General features: G+C 45.6%; 1 protein-coding gene across 2 annotated transcripts in view; it reads right to left on the bottom strand.

Moving 5' to 3' along the window:
- Positions 1-6,011: 6,011 nt before the first annotated feature.
- The window catches only part of LOC140388400 (caspase recruitment domain-containing protein 19-like), an 88,583-nt gene continuing 72,738 nt past the window's right edge, over positions 6,012-21,856 (bottom strand). Inside the window, exons 6-8 of one of the 2 annotated variants that reach the window (XM_072472509.1) lie at positions 17,983-18,054; positions 15,113-15,185; positions 6,012-14,448 (exon numbers count right to left, since the gene is read on the bottom strand). In XM_072472509.1, coding sequence (XP_072328610.1) covers positions 14,436-14,448; positions 15,113-15,185; positions 17,983-18,054 — 158 coding nt within the window. In that variant the 3' untranslated portion in view covers positions 6,012-14,435. Of the gene's footprint in view, positions 15,186-17,982; positions 18,055-21,856 lie in introns of both variants that reach the window. The other variant, XM_072472508.1, reaches the window with a different exon arrangement.

The following is a 21,856-nucleotide window of genomic DNA, read 5'->3' as shown; positions in this document are numbered from 1 at the left end:
GTGGAGGGTATCCGGGAGGACCTCCTGCCAGCGGGAGACTGGGAGATTCCTGGACCGTAGGGCCAGTAGGACGGTCTTCCAGACTGTTCTGTTCTACCTCTCTACCTGTCCATTTCCCCGGGGGTTGTATCTGGTTGTCCTGCTCGATGCAATGCCCGTGCTGAGCAGGAATTGATGCAGTTCGTTGCTCATAAAAGGAGGACCCCCTATCGCTGTGTATGTAGGCGGGGAAACCGAACAGCGTAAAGATACTGTGGAGGGCTTTTATGACAGTGGCTGCGGTCATGTCGGGGCAGGGAATGGCGAATGGGAACCGGGAGTACTCGTCAATCACGTTCAGGAAGTATGTGTTGCGGTTGGTGGAGGGGAGGAGCCCTTTGAAGTCCATACTGAGGCGTTCAAAGGGACGGGAAGCCTTTATCAGGTGCGCTTTCTCTGGTCTGTAGAAGTGCCGCTTGCACTCCACGCAGATTTGGCAGTTCCTGGTGGCTGTCCTGACTTCCTCGATGGAGTAGGGCAGGTTGCGGGTTTTAGCGAAATGGAAGAATCGAGTGACCCCCGGGTGGCAGAGGTCCTCGTGGAGGGCTTGGAGGCGGTCCACTTGTTCGTTGGCACATGTGCCGCGGGATAGGGCATCAGGAGGCTCGTTTAGCTTCCCGGGACGATATAAGATCTCATAGTTGTAGGTGGAGAGTTCGATCCTCCACCGTAAGATCTTGTCGTTCTTTATCTTGCCCCGCTGTGCATTATCGAACATGAAGGTCACTGACTGTTGATCAGTGAGGAGAGTGAATCTCCTGCCGGCCAGGTAATGCCTCTAATGCTGCACAGCTTGTACTATGGCTTGGGCCTCCTTTTCAACTGAGGAATGGCAGATTTCTGAAGCATGGAGGGTACGTGAAAAGGCCACGGGTCTGCCCGCTTGGTTGAGGGTGGCCGCCAGAGCTACGTCGGACGTGTCGCTCTCGACTTGGAAGGGGAGGGACTCGTCGATGGCGTGCATCGTGGCCTTTGCGATGTCTGCTTTGACGCGGCTGAAGGCCTGGCAGGCCTCTGTCAACAGGGGAAAACCTGTGGATTGGATTAGCGGGCAGGCCTTGCCCGCATAGTTGGGAACCCACTGGGCATAATAAGAGAAAAATCTCAGGCAGCGTTTCAGGGCCTTGGAGCAGTGGGGGAGGGGAAACTCCATGAGGGGGCGCATGCGTTCAGGACCTGGGCCTATAACTCCATTATGCACTATGTAGCCGAGGATGGCTAGACGGTCGGTGCTGAACACGCATTTATCCTTGTTATATGTGAGATTAAGGATTTTTGCGGTATGGAGGAAATTTCGGAGGCTGGTGTCGTGGTCCTGCTGGTTGTGGCCGCAGATGGTGACATTATTGAGGTACGGAAACGTGGCCCGCAAACCGTACCGGTCAACCATTCGGTCCATCTCTCATTGGAAGACCGAGACTCCATTCGTGACACCAAAGGGAACCCTTAGGAAGTGGTAGAGCCGCCCATCTGCTTCGAAAGCAGTGTATTTGCGGTCGCTAGGGCGGATGGGGAGCTGGTGGTAGGCAGACTTTAGATCCATCGTGGAAAAGACCTTGTATTGTCCGATCCTGTTGACCAGATCGGATATGCGGGGGAGAGGGTACGCGTCAAGCTGCGTATACCTGTTGATGGTCTGGCTATAATTGATGACCATCCTATGCTTCTCCCCGGTCTTTACAACCACTACTTGAGCTCTCCAGAGACTGTTGCTAGACTCAATGACACCATCCCTCAGTAATCGCTGGACCACTGACCTAATAAAGGTCCGGTCCTGGGCACTGTACCGTCTGCTCCTGGTGGCGACGGGTTTGCAATCCGGGATGAGGTTCGCAAACAGGGAAGGTGGATCGACCTTGAGGGTCGCGAGCTGCAGACAGTGAGGGGGGGGGGGTATAGGGCCACCGAATTTAAAGGTTAAGCTTTGGAGGTTGCATTGAAAATCTAACCCTAGGAGCGCAGAGGTGGGAAGGACGTAGAGCCGGTAATTTTTATACTCCCTTCCCTGGACCGTGAGGTTTGCTATGCAGAACCCTTTGATCTCCACTGAATAAGACCCGGAGGCCAGTGAGATTTTTTGTTTAACTGGGTGAACGGGGAGAGAACAGCGCCTTACCGTGTTGGGGTGTATGAAGCTCTTCGTGCTCCCAGAGACGATCAGACAGGATGTTTCATGCCCAATGGTGAGCACGGTCGTCGTTGCAGTCGAGAGTGTTCGGGGCCGAGACTGGTCCAGGGTCACCGAGGCTAGTCGTGGCAGAAGTTGGATGTTCTCCTCAGGTAGTGAGTGGTCATACGAGTCGGGGTCCTGTGAGTCCAGCCAAGATGGCGGCACCCACTGGTCGCACATGGCAGGGGGTGCACAAGGTCGCGGCGCCCATCCATCACAGGTGGTGTCCGAGAGACAAGATGGCGGCGCCCGGACGCCACACGTGGCCCTGAAGGACGAAGATGGCGGCACCCGCTGGCCACATATGGCCCGTGGAGAGGGTTGTGGTGGCGGTCCCGATTCACCTCCGGAGACCGCAGCGACCGCCCGGGCCTGGCATACTGCCACAAAGTGGCCCTTTTTGCTGCATCCTTTGCAGAGGGATGAGCGGGCCGGACAGCGCTGTCGGGGTTGCTTGGCGTGCCCGCAAAAATAGCAACAGGCCCCCCCGGGGTTGCCTGGCAGTCTCGCAGCACAAGCTTGTGGGGGGATGGGGGATGCATCGGAGTCGGTTGCGGGGGGGGGGGGGGTCCACGCTGCCCAATGAGCTGTTGCGCGGTCGGGGACGTAAGCGCGGGCATTTCGGGAGGCAACATCCAGGGAGCTAGCAAGGGCCCGTGCCTCCTTGAGGCCTAGTGTCACTTTCTCCAGCAATTGCTGGCGGATTTGGGAGGACAGCATACCTGCAACAAATGCGTCCCGGATCAAAAGTTGTGTGTGGTCGCTGGCCGAAACCTGCGGGCAGTTACAGTTCCTCCCCAACACCAGGAGCGCACGGTAGAACTCCTCCAGCGATTCCCCGGGGATTTGTCGCCTCATCGCTAGTAGATGTCGGGCGTAGACCTGGTTTACAGGGCAAATATAGTGTCCTTTCAGCAGATTCATTGCGGCCTCAAAATTGTCCGCGTCCTCGATGAGAGTGTAGATCTCTGGGCTCACCCTCGAGTGCAGAACTTGCATTTTCTGATCCTCCGTGGGTGTAATTGTGGCTGTCCTGAGATATCCATTGAAGCACGCCAGCCAGTGTTTGAAGGTTGCCGCTGAGTTTGCCGCGTGGGGGCTGAGGTGCAGACACTCCGGCTTGATTCGGAGCTCCATTCTTTAAAATCTGGTGTAATAAATTGATGCTCGATCAATAACTCCAGAAGCGAGATTGGAGACAATTGAAGGCTTTATTACACTAGATGTTTCCCCCAGCAGCGCAGGTACAGAAGGCAGCTGCTGGCGAGACACGGGCTCTTATACTCCGCCTTGCTGGGCGGAACCAGCAGGCAGGCTTAACCAATGAAAACAGTACCTCCTACACCAATGGTCTTACAGCATTACAGGGTACCATAATACCTCTAATACCGACTACCACACATATATGCTCTGAAACCAAGTTAATGCCTGTGGATTTCTTCCTCAGAATTCCCCCAGATGATTATGATATGAGAGTTTCCAAACTGCACTTCCAAAACTTGGCTTTCAAACCTTCTCTCATAAATCATGCTTTCCGTTAGCAGTTTGCGTTCTGAAATCCAGTCCATGTTTTCCAAAAGACTTGTGAATAGAGCTTCCACTCCACTTCTACCAGCAAATCCCCTCCAGGTTTGACACCAACCCCTCTCAGGATTTCTTTGTCTTGACTGACTTACACACAAACTCTAATCCAGCCAACACGGTCTTCCCAATTAGTTTAAAATTGTTTTATAGACAAGATAGCCCAAAAACCTCAGGTTTCTTTTTTTTTAAATTTAGAGTACCAATTTTTTTTTTCCAATTAAGGGGCAATTTAGCATGTCCAATCCACCTAACCTGTACATCTTTGGGTTGTGGGGGTGAAACCCACACAGACATGGGGAGAATGTGCAATCTCCACTCAGACAGTGACCCAGGGCCGTGATTCGAACCCGGGCCCTCAGCGTCGCTGTCCCAGTGCTAACCACTGCGCCACACGTCGCCCTAAAAACCTCAGGTTTCTAAAGTAATCCTTTAGGATTAGTTCTCCCCAGCTCTGACAAAGAGTTATCCAGATACAGAACTGACTCGGTCACAGAAGGCAAATGGTAGCAGTAGAAGGGTGTTTTTCGGAATGGAAGGTTGTGACTAGTGATGTTCCACAGGGATCCATGCTGTGGCCTCTGTTGTTTGTAGTATACATAAACAATTTGGAGGAAAACGTGGGCAGCACAAGTGATTAGCACTGTGGCTTCACAGCGCCAGGGTCCCAGGTTCGATTCCCTGCTGGGTCACTGTCTGTGCAGACTCTGCACGTTCTTCCAGAGTCTGCGTGGGTTTCCTCCGGGTGCTCCGGTTTCCTCCCATAGACGTGCGGGTTAGGTGGATTGGCCATGATAAATTGCCCTTAGTGACCAAAAAAGCTTAGGTGGGGTTATTGGGTTACAGGGATAGGGTGGAAGTGAGGGCTTAAATGGGTCGCTGCAGACTCGGTGGGCCAAATGGTCTCCTTCTGCACTGTATGTTCTATGAAAACGTAGCTGGTCTGATCAGTAAGTTTGCGGATGACACCAAGGTTGGTGGAGTGGCAGATAATGTTCAGGATTGTCAGAGGATACAGCAGGACATGGAAAGGTTGGAGACTTGGGCAGAGAAATGGCAAATGGAGTTTAATCCAGACAAATGTGAGGTAATGCATTTTGGTAGGTCTAACAGAGGGGGAATATACCGTAAATGGCAAAACTCTCAGGAATATAGAAAGTCAGAGAGATCTGGGCGTGCAGGTCCACCGATCTTTGAAAGTGGCAACACAAGTGGACAAGGTAGTCAAGAAAGCATACGGAATGCTTGCCTTCATTGGACGGGGCATCGAGTATAAAAACTGGCAAGTCATGCTACAGTTGTATAGAACCTTGGTTCGGCCGCACTTGGAATATTGTGCACAATTCTGGTCACCACACTACCAGAAGGATGTGGAGGCTTTGGAGAGGGTGCAGTGGAGATTTACCAGGACGTTGGCTGGTCTGAAAGGTGTTAGCTATGCAGAGCGGCTGGATAGACTGGGACTGTTTTCATTAGAAAGCTGGAGGTTGAGGGGTGACCTGATAGAGGTCGACAAGATTATGAGGAGCATGGATAGAGTGGATGGGCAGGCACTCTTTCCTAGCGTGGAGGGGCCAGTCACCAGGGGGCATAGGTTTAAGGTCTGTGGGACAAAGTTTAGAGAAAATGTACGAGGCACGTTTTTTTACGCAGAGGGTGGAGAGCGCCTAGAACACGTTGCCAGGGGAGGTTGTGGAAGCAGATACATTAACAGCGTTCACAAGGCATCCTGACAAATACATGTATAGGATGGATATAGAGAGATACAAAACAAGGAAGTGCTGAGGGTGTTGGCAAAGGTTGGTATCATGACCGGTACAGGCTTGGAGGACCGAAGGGCCTGTTCCTGTGCTGTACTGTTCTTTGTTCAGACTCAAAACGTTAGCTCTGTTCTCCCTCCACAGATGCTATCAGACACGCTGAGATTGTCCAGTATTTTCTGTTCTAGTTTCAGATTCCAGCATCCACAGTAATTTGCTTTTACCTCATTTCTAATGCTTACCACTAGAAACATAAATCCCTTGAAACTATCTTTATTTTCCCAACAAGTATGACAGGACTAAGTTTTTGTCAGCTCAGTCGTTTCTACTTGATTGGTGGAGGGAGGTGGCACTTCCACAGCGCAGCCAATGGGAAAATGTGGAGCATTAAAACTGCAGACGTCGCTGTGAGTTTCAGAGTAATAACAGCGAATGCCACAAAATTGGGGACAAAGAAGCCATTTGTTTTGTTTCTTAAACTTTATTCTGCAGTTTTACTCCATACATGATATAAGTACATGAAGAACAAAATACAAAAAATGAATAAACCAACTCAAAATCACACTGTAAAGTATACAAAATTGAAAGAGGTGGACGCCATGCAATCCAGATAGAAAATATCAGCAATACTTGGTCAAGGCCATCACAAACAGAAATAAAAGAAAACTGAGTAAATTGGGATGTTCAACGTTGAGTGGCATTCAACCTATTCCAGGTTATCCTAGACTTCCCTTTAACAAGTGCCACAATATCATTGTACGAAGTCTTACAACACCAGGTTAAAGTCCAACAGGTTTGTTTCGATGTCACTAGCTTTCGGAGCGCTGCTCCTTCCTCAGGTGAAGGAACATACCTGTCATGCTCATTCACCTGAGGAAGGAGCAGTGCTCCGAAAGCTAGTGACATCGAAACAAACCTGTTGGACTTTAACCTGGTGTTGTAAGACTTCGTACTGTGCTCACCCCAGTCCAACGCCGGCATGTCCACATCATCACAATATCATTGGCATAGATCAGGGAAAATACTGATCAGGTGTTCAAAGGAAAAGCAACCAGGAAAGATGCAAATAAATGATGAATGGATGGGCGATGATCTGGCGAGCAGCGTTCCAGTGTTCATTTCCATTGCATAGTTTCTAAGTTATTTACATGCTGAAGAATAGGGAGATAGACGCATTATTAAAATATAAACTTTTGGTGCTGTACTGTGGGGATCAATAGCTGCCAGTAAAAAAAGAAACTTCACATTTCTGTAAACCCAAATAGACCATTGGCATTTTTAACGTGGCACATATTAAGTCCACAAAGGACTAGAAAAGCAAAACAGGAACCCTGAATTTCAATGCTGTGGCAAGACTACACAGTGCCTCCCTGGAATAAATATTATGAGAAATATGGGAGCATTGCACAATTTTCACTTGCTGAATTTTGTGACAAGCATCAAATGATTCCTCTTCATAATTGGGTATCAGATTCATGATGATAAATGTAATGAATTGAACTCAAAGTTTATTGAAGACTGATTAATTCAGCAAATATACTGAGTAATCTGGTAATATTTTTCATCTAATTGTGGGACACTGGAAAAAAGGACGTTGGTACAGAGAATAAGGTGACACAAGGGCAGTTTCCAAAGGGCAAATCACAATGCTATCGACGCTCACATCCCGGGAATGAATAATAAAAAATATGGCATGTTACAGCAAACTTCTCCAGGAGAATTAGTTCCTGGATAAATGTGCATTGTACTGCACAGTTATAGTGGCAGACTCCAGAATCATGCAGTAGGAGGCCATTTGACCCATTGAGTCTACACCGGCCCTTGAAAGAGCACCCTACTCCAACCTATTCCCGTAACCTTTGGACACTAAGGGGAAATTTAGCATGGCCAATCCACCTAAATTGCACATCTTGGACTTGGGAGGAAACCGAAGCACCCAGAGGAAACCCACGCAGACACAGGGAGAAAGTGCAGACAGTCATCTGAGGCTGGAATTGAACCCGAGACCCTGGAGCTGTGAGGCAACAGTGCAAGCACTTGACATTGTAGAAGTTACTGTCAGTTTCAGAGCAGTAATGACGGTGAATCCTAATAGTTTCACCACCATTAAACCCATCAAGCTGTGTTCATTTAATAAAAATTAAAACTCCCAAGTTGAAAATGCCACTTGCATAAAGCCATCTTTTGGACAACAGTATTCATTACAATGTGCATGCTTTTTCAGTTCTATGTTTCTTTGGAATTAGAAAAATATTGGAAATTGCAAGCCAGTCATTTTACGCCTCACTTGTAATGGCAGAGCAAAACTGTCACAAATGAACTACACAAATGCTATACCGTATTATTACAAGCTAATGTAATGAAGTAACAGCAGAATCTAAAGGTGTGCGTTATACAGGGAATACATAGAGGGATATTTCTAATGATTGAAAATGCAATGCTGTTAACTCCCGATTGTATTGCGAAAGTACTTACAAAAAGATGTGCATTTCCTCACCCATTTATTTTCCCTCATACTGCATTTTTGCAGTGACTCTTTTTGGAAAAGCATGGAATTAAATGACTCTCAGCAATGAAACCAGCAGCCGAACCAGTAATTTGTCTCCCTATCAAGTGGCAGAGAATGATTCAGATTACCAGTATATGGTCCCACCTGAATAAACCTGCACTTAATGGACGATCTCAGTTACTTCTACATAAACGTCACAGATGAAAATTTCTAAAATTGTAAAATCATTCGGACATATGAAATGTGAAGCTCATCTCTATTGGTTAGATCTCAGCTGGAATACTGTGGCCACTGTACCTTTGGAAGGATGTCTGGGCCTTAAGAGGCGGGGTTCTCCAGCCTCCCAGCTATGTGTTTCCCAGCAACGGGATTCTCTGCTTCTGCCGCAGTCAATGGGAATTCCCATTGAAGCCACCCTATGCCGCCGGGAAACCCGAGACTGGGTGTGCGCTGTCAGGGCCAGGGGGGTGGGGGAGGACCAGAAAATCATGCCGCCAGCAAACGGCCGGAGAATTCCAGCCAAGCTTTACCAGAATGGTACTAGGACACCAGTTATGTCAAGAAAAGAGAGAGGTTGTGAGTGTTCTTTTCAGAATAGAGCTTAAGGAGTGATTTAATGGAGACAGGGATATGATGAAACAGGAATAACCTACTTACATTTGCTTAAGTTGGTAACCAAAAGACAAAGATTTAAGATAACTGGCACAAGAACCAGGGAAGGGATGAAGAGAATTTCCTTATGCATTCAGTTACAATGATCTGGAATTCATTGCATTACAGAATGGTGGGAGTAGCCATTCAATATTTACTAATATTTACTTGAAAAAAGGGGGAAGGTACTATGAAGAAATAGCCAGTAAAGTTAATTATGTAGTTCTTACAAATGGGCTGCAATGCTGTGCGATTCAATGACAACATAGGAGTTACATAAGGCTGGATTTTTGAAACAGGGTTGGGAGCATGATACTTGATGAATTCTGGATCTCAACCCTGCACCTGAACTGATTGGGCACGAGGTGAGCTCAGCGCTCAATAAGTGGGATCAAGATTTTCCAGGAGGTGGGAGCTGCCTACCTCGTGCCAATGACAAAAGCAGGCAGCAGGCATGCTGGGGCACAGTCCATGAAAGGACCAGGTGGATAAAGATGCACGTAATAACCATGGTCGCGCGAATCTCGGTACAGCACTCAATCCAGTGCTAGTTAACCCCTCACTTTTACATGAAACAAACTTCCTTTTACCAAATACGGTGGTCGTGCGCTAAAGTCAAACAGACTGTTCCACTTTGTCCCAAAGAAAGATTGAAAATCCCAAAGCACCTCAAGGAATTTAAGGGGGTTTTAATTGGGAGCAAGCGGGTTTCCCGTTCCCATTCCACCCCCCACAGTCCATATAAAGATTACAAACTGTCCTGGAGGGAGTGGGACCCATTTCCACCCTCCAGGAATGTGATTTTCAAATTGTGTGTACCTGCTTCTGTCCCCACTGGCAATTGAAAAGCCAGTCCATATAATCTGCAACACATTTGGTCCATCTGGTCTACACTGGTTGAGGCTCCTCCGACTCCAATTTGAGGAGTACAGTGAAAGTAGGAAGGAACTAAAACATTGAATTAGGAGGGCTAAAAAGGGCCATGAAATGTCTTTAGCGAGCATGATCAAGGAGAATCCCAAGGCTTTTTATCCATATTTATTATCCATATATTAGGAGCAAGAGAAAGAGTAGGCCCACTCAAGGACAATGGAAGGAAGTTATGCGTGGAACCACAGGAAATAGGCGCAATCCTTAATGAGTACTTTGTATAGTTATTCACCAGGGAAAAGGAAATGACGGATGTTGAGGTCAGGGATAGGTGTATGAACGCTCTTGCGAACGTTAATATATCAAAGGAGGAAGTGTTGAGTATCCTAAATTGCATTGAGGTAGACAAGCCCCCAGTGCCGGATGGGATCTATCCCAGGTTACTGCGGGAGGCCAGTGGAGAAATACCTGGGGCCTTAACAGATATCTTTACATCTTATTTGACCACTGGGGAGATTCCAAAGGATTGGAGAATAGCCAATGTTGTTCCCTTGATTAAGAAAGGAAGCAAGGATATTCCAGCAAATTGTAGGCCGATGAACCTGACATTAGTGGTGGGAAGCTTTTGGAAAAGATACTGAGGGACAGGATATATGCACATTTGGAGGAAAATGGACTAGTTAGTGACAGGCAGCATGGTTTCGTACGGGAAGGGTCATGTCTCACCAACTTGATTGAGATTTTTGAAGAGGTGACAAAGAAAATTGATGAGGGAAGGGCTGTGGATGCAGTTTGCATAGACTTTAGTAAGGCGTTTGATGAGGTCCCACATGGCAGACTGGTACAAAAACTAAAATCACATGGGATTCGGGGTGGGCTACAGAACTGGCTTGGTTATAGAAGACAGAGTAGTGGCAGAAGGGTGGTTTTCAGAATGGAGACCTGTAGCTAGTGGTGTCCCACAGGGATCAGTACTTGGACCTCTGTTGTTTGTAGTATATATAAATGATCTGGAGGAAAATGTGCATGGTCTGATTAGTAAGTTTGCGGATGACACGAAGATTGGCGGAGTTGCTGATTGTCAGATTGCCGAGGATTGTCAGAGGATACAACAGGTAGATTGGAGACTTTGGCACAGAAATGGCAGCTGGGGTTTAATCCGGACAAATGCCAGGTGTTCCATTTTGGAGGATCAAATCTAGATATGAATTATACTGTAAATGGCAGAACCCTTAGGAACATTAACATACAGAGGGATCTGGGCGTGCAGGTCCACAGTTTCCTAAAAATGGCAACACAGGTGGCCAAAGTGATTAAGAAGGCATTTGGCATGCTTGCCTTCATCAGCCAGGGCATTGAGTGCAGGAGTTGGGAAATCATATTGCAGCTATATAAAATCTTGGTTAGGCCGCATTTGGAGTATTACGTGCAGTTCTGGTCACCACATTATCAGAAGGATGTGGAAGCTTTGGAGAGAGTGCAAAGAAAGTTCACCAGGATGTTCCCTGGTCTCGAGGGTGTTGGCTGTGAGGAGAGGTTGAATAAACTAGGATTGTTTTCACTGGAAAGACGGATGCTGAGGGGAGACCAGATAGAGGTCTACAAAATTATGGGATGCACAGGCAGGGTGGATAGTCAGAGGCTTTTTCCACAGGTCGAAGTTTCAGTTACAAGGGGGCACAGGTTCAAGATGAAAGCTTAAGGGAAATGTACGGGGTAAGTTTTTCACGCAGAGCGGCAGGTGCCTGGAAAGCGCTGCCAGAGGATGTGGTGGAAGCAGGCACATTAGCAACATTTAAGAGGCATCTGGATGGGTACATGAATAAGGAGGAAATAGAGGGATACTGACCGAGTAAAAGCAAAGTTTGTTTTTAGTTATGGCATCATGATCGACACAGGCTTGGAGGGCTGTTCCTGTGCTGTATTTTTCTTTGTTCTTTGTTCAACTACCACTTCCCAACTTGCCCCCTTATCCTCCTGCTCTTTTCTGCCCAGTAATGCATAAGCATCCCATTCAATGCATCAAAGTCACACTGTGTCAACACAGTGACACAGTGGTTAGCACTGCTATCTCAGCACCAGAGACCTGGGTTTGATTCTGGCCTTGGGTGACTGCGTGAAGTTTGCGTGTTCTCCTTTGTTTTACAGTGAGCCAATTAGAAACAACACGAAGAGCCGGAAGTTACTTGCCCGACGGGGAGGTAGCTCAGGGTTCCTTACTCTTCCTTTCCCACCATCGATTGACAACTGACCTTGAGACCTGTCTATATGAGAACATTAGATTGCAACTCGTCGTTTTTCACTGCACAGCGAAGGCAATGTTACACCATGTACCAAGAACAGAGAAAGTTCTTTGATATCACAATCATTCAGGGAGTATTTGATCAAATTGCTATTGCATTCTGCATGCCTGACGTATCAGAATAAGGAAAGGAGCTGAAGGAATTTCATTTTGTTGCAAATGTATTAGTTGGCACAGGCACAAAGGCAAAGTCACAGTGTTATGGAGATTTGTCTCAAAATCTCCACCATGATACTAGTCTCAGGTATGGAGTTTATTGTGGGAATGCTGCAGTGAAGAAACTTGGGAGCAAGACCAAATATGACACACTAATAATGTAATGATTGGTTTATTATGTCATGTTTAATGTTTTTGGAATTAGTTTCGCAATGTTACTGTGTGTCTTTCAAATCCTTTCTATTTGTGTTGCTAGATAGGTTTCCTGCCATGCTACTCTCTGTCCATTTCTTAGCTTGTTCCAATCCTGTGTTCACCATTATTCATTATTAAACACGTCCCATCTATTTCATAATGTCCTTGGGCTGGATAGCGGGTGCCCCTGCCAGGTGCTATGCAACTGGGTGGGCATCAAAATCGGCAGCCTGTCCACCACATCGGAATAACTAATTAAAGGTCTGTCAGGCTGGTTTAAAAAGCCCATTTACCTAATATACTGCCCATACCATAATATGGATGGTATGTGTACATGAGTGGGATTGGACAGGTTATTTTTTGTGCCTTATCTGAAAAATAGCAGGAAGGATGGGAGGGAGGGAGGGAGGGCACCTCATTCAGGTGGTGCCTCCTGTGCCTTGTTTCTTTAGCAGGTTTACTGTCTCACTGTTGCTCTTTGGTCCACTTTCTTTTTTGCCAATCTCAATAATTAACAATGATCTCAATCGAACTCTCTTCTACCTCTGTGGAAGCAAACTTGGGAGACCACACCCTACTGTTAAGCACCTCATATCATATAATAAATTGGAAAAAAGTGACATTAAGAAGGAACCACATTTGACATTTTAAATGTTAAAGAAAGAATTATGCATCGCGATAGCAGTTCTTTATGTCTTAATGATTTCTGTTTCCTGACGTGCATCTCCTGTTCAAGTCAAGAAGTGTTCCATAAGAAATAGCAGGCCGATGAAATATCTGCGAACAGTAGATCTCGCTTTTTCAACGTGATCAACACTATTAACCGTATAAATTCCCTGACGTCACAAAAGCCAATAACCAAAGGTTCTTGCACCTTATAGCTTAGAGTGAGACCAACTTAACCACATCCTTAAACAGGATGTTAGTCAATCTGAACCTTTGGGTTTTATAAACAAAGTTTTATAAACTCTTACAAGTCTACCACATACATGAAATTACAGGTACCACAAAAGAAACATTTCTAACACTGTCATCATGTAAAACAAGGTTGTTTCATTTGAGAACAAGTTATGATTCTGTCCTGAGAATGTTTGCCATAAGATATATTTATAACAGTACTAACATGAAAATTGCTGCATAGTCAAACTCATAATATCCTGCATTTAATTGCAAGAACACAACAGAGATTTTCATCCACAACTTTAAATATTAAATGTTACTAAGGATGTACGTTAGATAGTTGCCCAAATCACTCAAAATCTGTATTAACTTCCTGACGTATATCCTCTGTTCAAAGAATGATGGAAACAGTTTCAAGAAAAACATCTGACAGATGGAGTGTCTACTAGTTCCCAGTCTTTCAGTTCCAAAATGATCAATAATAATTTCTCAGCAGAAAAAACAACTAGCATTTGCAGTTTTATATTAGAAAGCCTCCAATCCTGTTCCTGCTGTGCCTAGCTTGAGGTCGCTGATAAACTGGAAACTGATTGTAAACTAAGCTAATATGCAATATAGCTTTTAAAATCAATCCATTGTAGAATGACAGCAGTTTGGTTGCTGACCTAACGAGTTAACAGTGATAGTAACTCTCAGCAGTCAAATCCTCATTGTATCAGGTGAGGTTTAGTTGCTTTCTAGAAAGGAGAAAATAAGTAACAAAAGGACTTTGGCAACTAGGTGAGAGAGAGCTTTTAGAACTGATAATATACCCGACCATTTGCTAATTTACAGTAGATAGAAAAATGCCTCTTTAAACTATTTATTACTGTCCAGGTTAAAGTTGACAATGGAGAATGGCAATGCCAGGCACACAATCATACAGGTACTGCATGGGCAGATCAACGCTATGTTGCCAGACAACAGACTACATTTTAAATGGCATTCCCATTCTTCATACATTCAATTAAAGCCTCTCGTAGCTGCATCCATTTGGTGGTTATTTGGTGTCTCTTTTCACCAGGGGACTAGCCTCTCATACTATCTGTACAGGGCATTCAATCGCGAGCAAAGTGCCAACATTTGTTTTCCCTGTGCTAAAAGTGCAGCTCAACAATCTTTGGCAATATTGATACAAGTATATAATAAATTGAGTGGTTACCTCACTCCAATGCACTGTAACTGCAATCACTTGAATTTGGTCTTCTACATTTGTTCAAAAAAATCCTGGTTATACAAATGGCTGCTTTCTTTTCCAACGAATTAGGATTCACTGCTATTAAAAAAGAACTAGTAATGGATCACTTTGGCTATCTGAGCAGGTTTGCATGTAGCTCTGCTGCCATTACCTTCACTCATAGATATGCAAATGACAATGTATCTGCAAGCACCATTGTTGCTTTAATAGACCTGTCACTGAATTTACAGCAGCACGAGTGTAACTGCAGTATTTAACTCATCTAAAATAAATTCAAGAGCTCTCAGCAAGACATGGCATTCAATCCTGATATCTGAACACTTAAGAATTTTTTTCTATTGAATGTCAGTGACCTCTCCAAAATGGCTGGCTTAAAGCTTGCAATTAAAGTACTTCCAGTACAGGAGGGACGGATAATTGTATATTAGCTGCCAACAGTGTGTGGCTGCGGAAGGTCAAATCCACATGTCTTTTCTCGATAAAGCAGATATCATTGTCATATTTGAGGCTTGTGGCCCAACACAGTGCTGATAGGCAGCAGCAATATTTCTGGGAAGCACATTTACTTTAAATACAAATAGATAAACATAGCTATCTTTGGTATTGGCAGAAGAACTGTCCTTTAAAATAAAAGTATATATAATCCCAGTCGTTTGTTGACAAGGCGGGCATGCTAGTCGCTGAAGTGCTGCTCTTTCATTAGTTCCTCATTGACTGGTCTTCAAAGTAAGCTAACAAGTACCTTCTGGCCCTTCTTCCAACACCAAGAGAAGAGAAGCCTATGATTTTCTTCGCAGTGCTTTCAAATTTAGTATCTGCAGATAGAATTAGAAATAAAGAAATATGCAAATATACAAATAGCCAATAACTTTGAAATATTAATTTTATGAATCATTGACAAATAAAATTAATAATTTGTACTTATAAATTATAGACCAGAAGAAATTGATTTGCAGTCACAAGAGAAATTACCGAAAGGCCTTGAACAGAATGAATGTGGGTGGGTACATGTTTACTACAACACAAAACTATTGTTATATCATCTTCTTTTCAATCATTTTAGCCTTCAGTAGAATGGTGTGATGTTGCTAATTCATTGATTGAATAGATTTAATTCACACAACTTGCTGAAATATATTCTTGTCACATTTTAGCTGAATTTCTAGGCTTGCTTCTTTATGAGTTACTAAACAAAAACACGTTGCAAAAATGATTGGCAGCTCAATCGATTGATCAAGTTTTGGCCTGGTGTAGCAGCAAGAGAGTTGAAAAAGTAGCCTTCCTGTCTTTTTGAGTTTATGTAGCACCTTCAGGAGGGGTTTGACAGGGTGAACACAGAGACAGTTTCTCAGGAACAACTCAGGGTTAGGGTGGAGATGAGAAAAACTTCTTCAGTCAGTGTGAATCTTTGGAATTCTTTACCCTGGAGGGTTGTGAATGTTCCATTGGTGAATAGGTTTAAAAAAAGAGACGCATTTATATGGTGCTTTTCATGACCGCAGAACTCTCAAAACACTTTACAGCCAAGTGTAGTCACTGTTGTGATGTAGGAAACATGGCGGCCAATTTGCTACACAGCAAACTCCTAAAACCAGCAATGTGGTAATGGCCGATAATCTGTTTTTGTGACATTGATTGAGGCCAGGATATCAGGGATAAAACCCCTGATGTTTTCTGAAACAGTACAACGGGGTTTTTAACATTCCTCTCAGCAGGTAAATGGGGCTCTGGTCAAACGTCTTATCTGAAGGGTGGCACCTTCTAAACTACTGCATCAGAGTATTTTAAGGCAGAGATAGAAAGATTTCTGGGCTCTTAGAGAAGTAGGTGATATGGGGAGTCAGATAGGAAGGAGGAGTTGAGGCAGTTATGATCGTATTGAATGGTGGAGCAGGCTTGAGGGTGGTCTGGTCTACTTATGCTTCTATTTCTAGTGTTAAGCAGCAACCATTGAAATATATGTGTGTCAAGATAACAAGCTGAGCCACTGACCCTTTCTGAACACAGTTCATCAAATTGCATACAATTACTTGTTTCCAACCCTCTTCCGTTATCAGGACAACTTCATTCCACTTTTGTGACATCACTGGTCCCTAATTCTACATCTTCCCACTATTCCAAAACCCCAATTCTAATCGTCAGTTTATGGCTTGCCTACTCGCGTAGTCAGTCTCCAATCTCCACGATTGCAACCAATTCACAAAGTTCTGTGTGCTGATCAGTCATTCTCTTGAAAGGCTTTGGAGTCTCATGCACCCTGGCAAATAGATTTCAAGATCATTTTCCCCTTTTCATGTATCTCCGTAATCTCATCTCACTCTATGTCAGTAATGTACTCAAGTCAAACAAGTTAGTGGCATGCTCTGCTCCTCAAGAACGTGATCTACTTTTCAACCTCCGTTTCCTTACCTACACAGCTGGCAGTTAATCATTTAGTTATCAGGTTGCTGCGCTTTAGAACTCTCTCTTGAATCCTCCAAATATGTCATCTCCATCATTCCCGTCAAAAACCATCTGATTCCTTTTGACCAATCTTTTTGTTCCACCCACAGTCTTTGCGTATTCCCATTTTCCTTTCCTGCTCGCTGTGCTCTGTGGAGTGTTTCACGATTGGCCGGAATTTCTGGCCGTTCCCACCTGCAGGACCTTTCCATCCCACCGACTGCGACCCCCGTCCCTCTTGCCGTGGGTGCCCCGGCGGTGGAGGGCATGAACAACAGGAAACCCTATTGACAGCGGCAGGACTGGAAGATCCCACTGCCCACCAATGGCTGGGGTGGGGGGGGGGGGGCTCTGCCACTGCAAAACATGCCGCTAGCATGGGGGTTGTAAATGCTGCTTGGTGCCTTTCCTTAATTAAGGAACTCCATAAAAATACCGAGTTGTCAGCTACAGGGCATTACTATTCATATTTGCAATGTCACTTAGTGCCCTTTATTGGCAACAGAAACACACATAGCAACCGACTTTGATATTTCAATTGAACTAACTTTCTCAGATGCAAACAGAATCTGCATTAACTTATGATACAGTTAGGGCAGCACGGTGGTGCAGTGGTTAGCCCTGCTGCCTCACGGCGCCGAGGTCCCAGGTTCGATCCGGCTCTGTGTCACTGTCCGTGTGGAGTTTGCACATTCTCCCTGTGTTTGCGTGGTTTTCGCCCCCTAAACCCAAAGATGTGCAGGCTAGGTGAATTGGCCACACTAAATTGCCCCTTAATTGGAAAAAAATTAATTTGGTACATTAAATTTATTTTTAAAATCTTATGATACAGTTAGTGTTTTGATCAATCAGATAATGGATAAATAATGTCCAATGAAAAAAAGTCGACCCTGCAATAATTACTTGGAACATTGGTGTGAAATTAGGAATTCCCTTTATAACATACAAGTGCAGAAAAATACTTAGGGTCAAAGGTTTACCGACACTCATAACTAGAGTGAGTTAACTTTTAGACACTGTAACTGCACAAGAGTTATGCACTCTTCTGTCTTTTCTTCAGTCTTCCTTAACCCAATAATAAAAGTAAAACCTTCACGTCTGCCTAGGGCTGACATAACAATTTAACAAAAGTTTAATTCATCGCTTTCTTTATTCATTATATATTCTTACCTTCTTTGCAGTAATACAGAAGGAAAGCCAACCCTGCTGCCACACTGAAGCAAGCCAGGAAAAACACAGGACCTAGAAATGAATGCAACACTCAATGACGGATTTTAGATTTTGAATTAGATTTTTGGTCTCTTAACGTATGAAGAGGGCTTGAGAAAGGAAACAAGAACTCAAGTCTGAGCCTTGGAGTAAGGAAATTAAGGACAGACAATAAATGCTGGCCACGTCAGCAATGCCGACATATCACTAATGGATAAATGAAAACTTATTGATGCCTTTAGTTCAGGAACCAGAACCATTTAGAAATTCCTGAGCCCACACAAACTTGTTAGAATTGAAAACATTTGAAAAATATTTGCTTATAAATCGGTTTGAATGTTGGAACAGTACGTTGTTGCTTCAACTGTGACGTAGAGCAGTACGGTGTACGCTCACTCTAATCTGTGCACATTGATTTACTAAGCGCAGTGGTGCTCTTGAGAAGGCACGAGCACAGAATAAGGACCACAGTCTGCAAGAAAGGCAAGAACAAGCCCTCACAGGCATCTCACGCCAGAGGCTGACATACAACCAACATTTGTAGAATGGTGAGGGCCTGTTGCTTGACTGTTCTATCAGTTTGAGAACAGTGCAAAGCACAGAGTAGCCCAAAGGGAGGTGGGGTAAACTGATTTTACAATAATGTGGGGTACACACACATGGAAATTGATTTCTCAGCCGAAAATGCCAATAGGGGATGAACATGACCGAGTACATGTAAATACAAGGCTTTTGTTGAATAACACACAAAATTGGCTATAGCATTAATGTATTAAGTATCACATTACTACAAAACATATCATTGTAATTGCAGTGTTTGGTAAAGTTAGATGACAGCTATCTGCAAAACTTTTAACACTTCTTTCCCATCCAGGACAGAAAAGAAAAAGCCAGGAATCACTAATTAGGAAAAAAAGGAGCACACAGGAATGAGTTAACCATTTGTGCATGAGTCAGGTAAAAAAATAGTCTGTTACTTTTATAGCTCGTTCTTTATGCAGACGTGTTAGAATATCCATCGAAGCAAAATTTCCCCAAGAAATCCAGAGTGAGACTCATTCTATATTTAATGCACATATAGCGATACTGAATCAATGTTCTGTTTCAAAGACACCATTGGAAAGGTGGCTCCGAATTCATCCCGGTTCCTTCATTCTTTTTTCGTCATTGAAAGCAGGTTGCAGTTGACTTTTGTGAAACATTCCACCTCTTACAGTGATTCAGAAGAGGTGCACAACATTCCGGACACAGCAGCCAATATTAATCTGAAAACAATGATCAGTAAAACAAGGCGCAGTGGTATTGCCGCTGGACTAGTAATCCAGCGATCCAGGTTAAATGCTCAGGGAACTTGGGTTCGAATCCCACCACGGCAGAAGGTGAAATTTGAATTCAATAAAAATCTGGAATTAAAAGTCTAATGATGACCATAAACCCATTGCCAATTGTTGTAAAAAGCCATCTGGTTCACTAATGTCCTTTAGGGAAGGAAATCGGTCATTCTTACCTGGCCCGACTACATCCCACGAACAATATTTTTAAAAATTGACATATTTGCGATATTTTTAATACCAACCCCTTTATGGAGTACACTTGAAGCATGCAAGAAAAAAAGTCACTCATTCATGAAAGAGTAATTAAACATTTGCGATTTAAAAAAATATATATATTTTTATTCAAAATTTTTACATATTTTCAACAAACCCCCCCTTACAGAAATAAGAAAAATACAAAGAACACATAAATAAACATCTTATAGCTATGTCACGTATTCCCCCAATATACAAGCCCCCCATTAAACGATAATAAACACAGTAGTAAACACAAAGTACCCCCCCCCCCGTGCCCGGGTTGCTGCTGCTGCTGTCCACCTCCTAACGCTCCGCTAGAAAGTCCAGGAACGGTTGCCACCACCTGAAGAACCCTTGCACAGATCTTCTTAAGGCAAATTTTACCCTCTCCAATTTAATGAATCCTGCCACGTCGCTGATCCAGGCTTCCACGCTTGGAGGCCTCGCATCCTTCCACTGTAGCAGAATCCTCCGCCGGGCTACTCAGGGATGCAAAGGCCAGAATACCGGCCTCTTTCGCCTCCTGCACTCCCGGCTCGTCCGATACCCCAAATAGTGTGAGCCCCCAACTCGGCTTAACCCGGTTATTTACCACCTGAGACACCGTCCTCGCAACGCCCCTCCAGAACCCATCCAGCGCTGGACACGCCCAGAACATGTGGGCGTGATTTACTGTGCTCCCCGAACACCTTACACACCTGTCCTCTACTCCAAAAATCCGACTCAGCCTTGCCCCAGTCATGTGCGCCCTGTGCAGAACCTTAAATTGTATCAGGCTAAGCCTGGCAGTAGAGGAGGAAGAATTTGCCCTACCCAGGGCATCCGCCCACGTACCCTCGTCTATCTCCTCCCCCAACTCCCCTCCCTACCTTTCAGCTCCTCCACCGAGACCTCCTCCTCCTCCTGCATCTCCTGGTAGATCGCCGAGACCTTGCCTTCTCCAACCCACCCCCCCGAGAGCACCCTATCCTGGATCCTACGTGCTGGCAGCAGCGGAAATTCCCTCACCTGCCGTCTTACAAACGCCCTTACCTGCATGTACCTGAAGGCATTTCCGGGGGGAGCCCGAATTTTTCCTCCAACGCCCCAAGGCTCGCAAACGTCCCATCTATAAACAGGTCCCCCATCCTTCTAATACCTGCCCTGTGCCAGCTCAGGAACCCCCCATCCATTCTCCCCGGGACAAACCGATGGTTCTCTCAGATCGGGGACTACACCGAAGCCTCTACCTCACCCCTGTGGCGTCTCCACTGCCCCCAAATTTTGAGGGCCGCCGGCATCACTGGACTCGTGGTGTACCTTGTCGGCAGGAGCGGCAGCGGTGCCGTCACCAGCGCTCTCAGGCTCATGCCCACACAGGACGCCATCTCCAGCCTCTTCCACACCGCCCCCTCCCCCTCCATTACCCACTTGCGCATCATCGCCACATTGACAGCCCAGTAGTATCCACACAGATTAGGCAACCCTGCTCCGTTCCAGAAACGCCCTCAGGGTCTTTTTCACCCACACAAACCCCATGATGCTCCTGCTGTCCCGCTTAAAAAAGGTCTTAAGGATCAGGATGGGGAGGCACTGGAATATAAAAAGGAACCTCGGGAGCACCGCCATCTTCACCGACTGTACCCTACCCGCCAGGGAGAGTGGCAGCATATCCCACCTTTTAAACTCCTCCTCCATCTGCTCCACCAGCCTCATCAAGTTGAGCTTGTGTAGGGCTCCCCAGCTCCTGGCCACCTGGATCCCTAGGTACCGAAAACTCCTTTCCGCCCTCTTCAGTGGAAGCTCGTCTATCCCCCTTCCCTGGTCCCCTGGGTGTATCATGAATAGCTCACTCTTCCCCATGTTGAGCTTATACCCGGAAAAGTCTGCAAACTCCCTGAGGATCCGCATCACCTCCGGCATCCCCCTCACCGGGTCCGCCACATACAGTAACAGGTCGGCAGCATACAGCAATACCCGGTGTCGTGTCCCCCACCCCCCGCACCAGCCCCCTCCAGTTCCTGGACTCCCTCAAAGGCTCAATTGCCAACGCAAATAGCAGGGGGGATAGGGGGCACCCCTGCCTCGTCCCCCGGTACAGCCGAAAGTATTCTGACTTCCTCCGATTTGTGGCCACACTCGCCACCGGGGCTTCGTACAGTAACCTAACCCAACTAACGAACCCCTCCCCGAACCCAAACCTCCTCAACACTTCCCACAGGTACCCCCACTCCACCCTATCAAAGGCCTTCTCCGCATCCATAGCCGCCACTATCTCTGCTTCC

This window comes from Scyliorhinus torazame, chromosome 13 (assembly GCF_047496885.1).
Source record: "Scyliorhinus torazame isolate Kashiwa2021f chromosome 13, sScyTor2.1, whole genome shotgun sequence".
Lineage (NCBI taxonomy): Eukaryota > Metazoa > Chordata > Chondrichthyes > Carcharhiniformes > Scyliorhinidae > Scyliorhinus > Scyliorhinus torazame.
The sequence above is the reverse complement of the archived record's forward strand: the minus strand, read 5'-3'. Positions and strand labels throughout refer to the sequence as shown.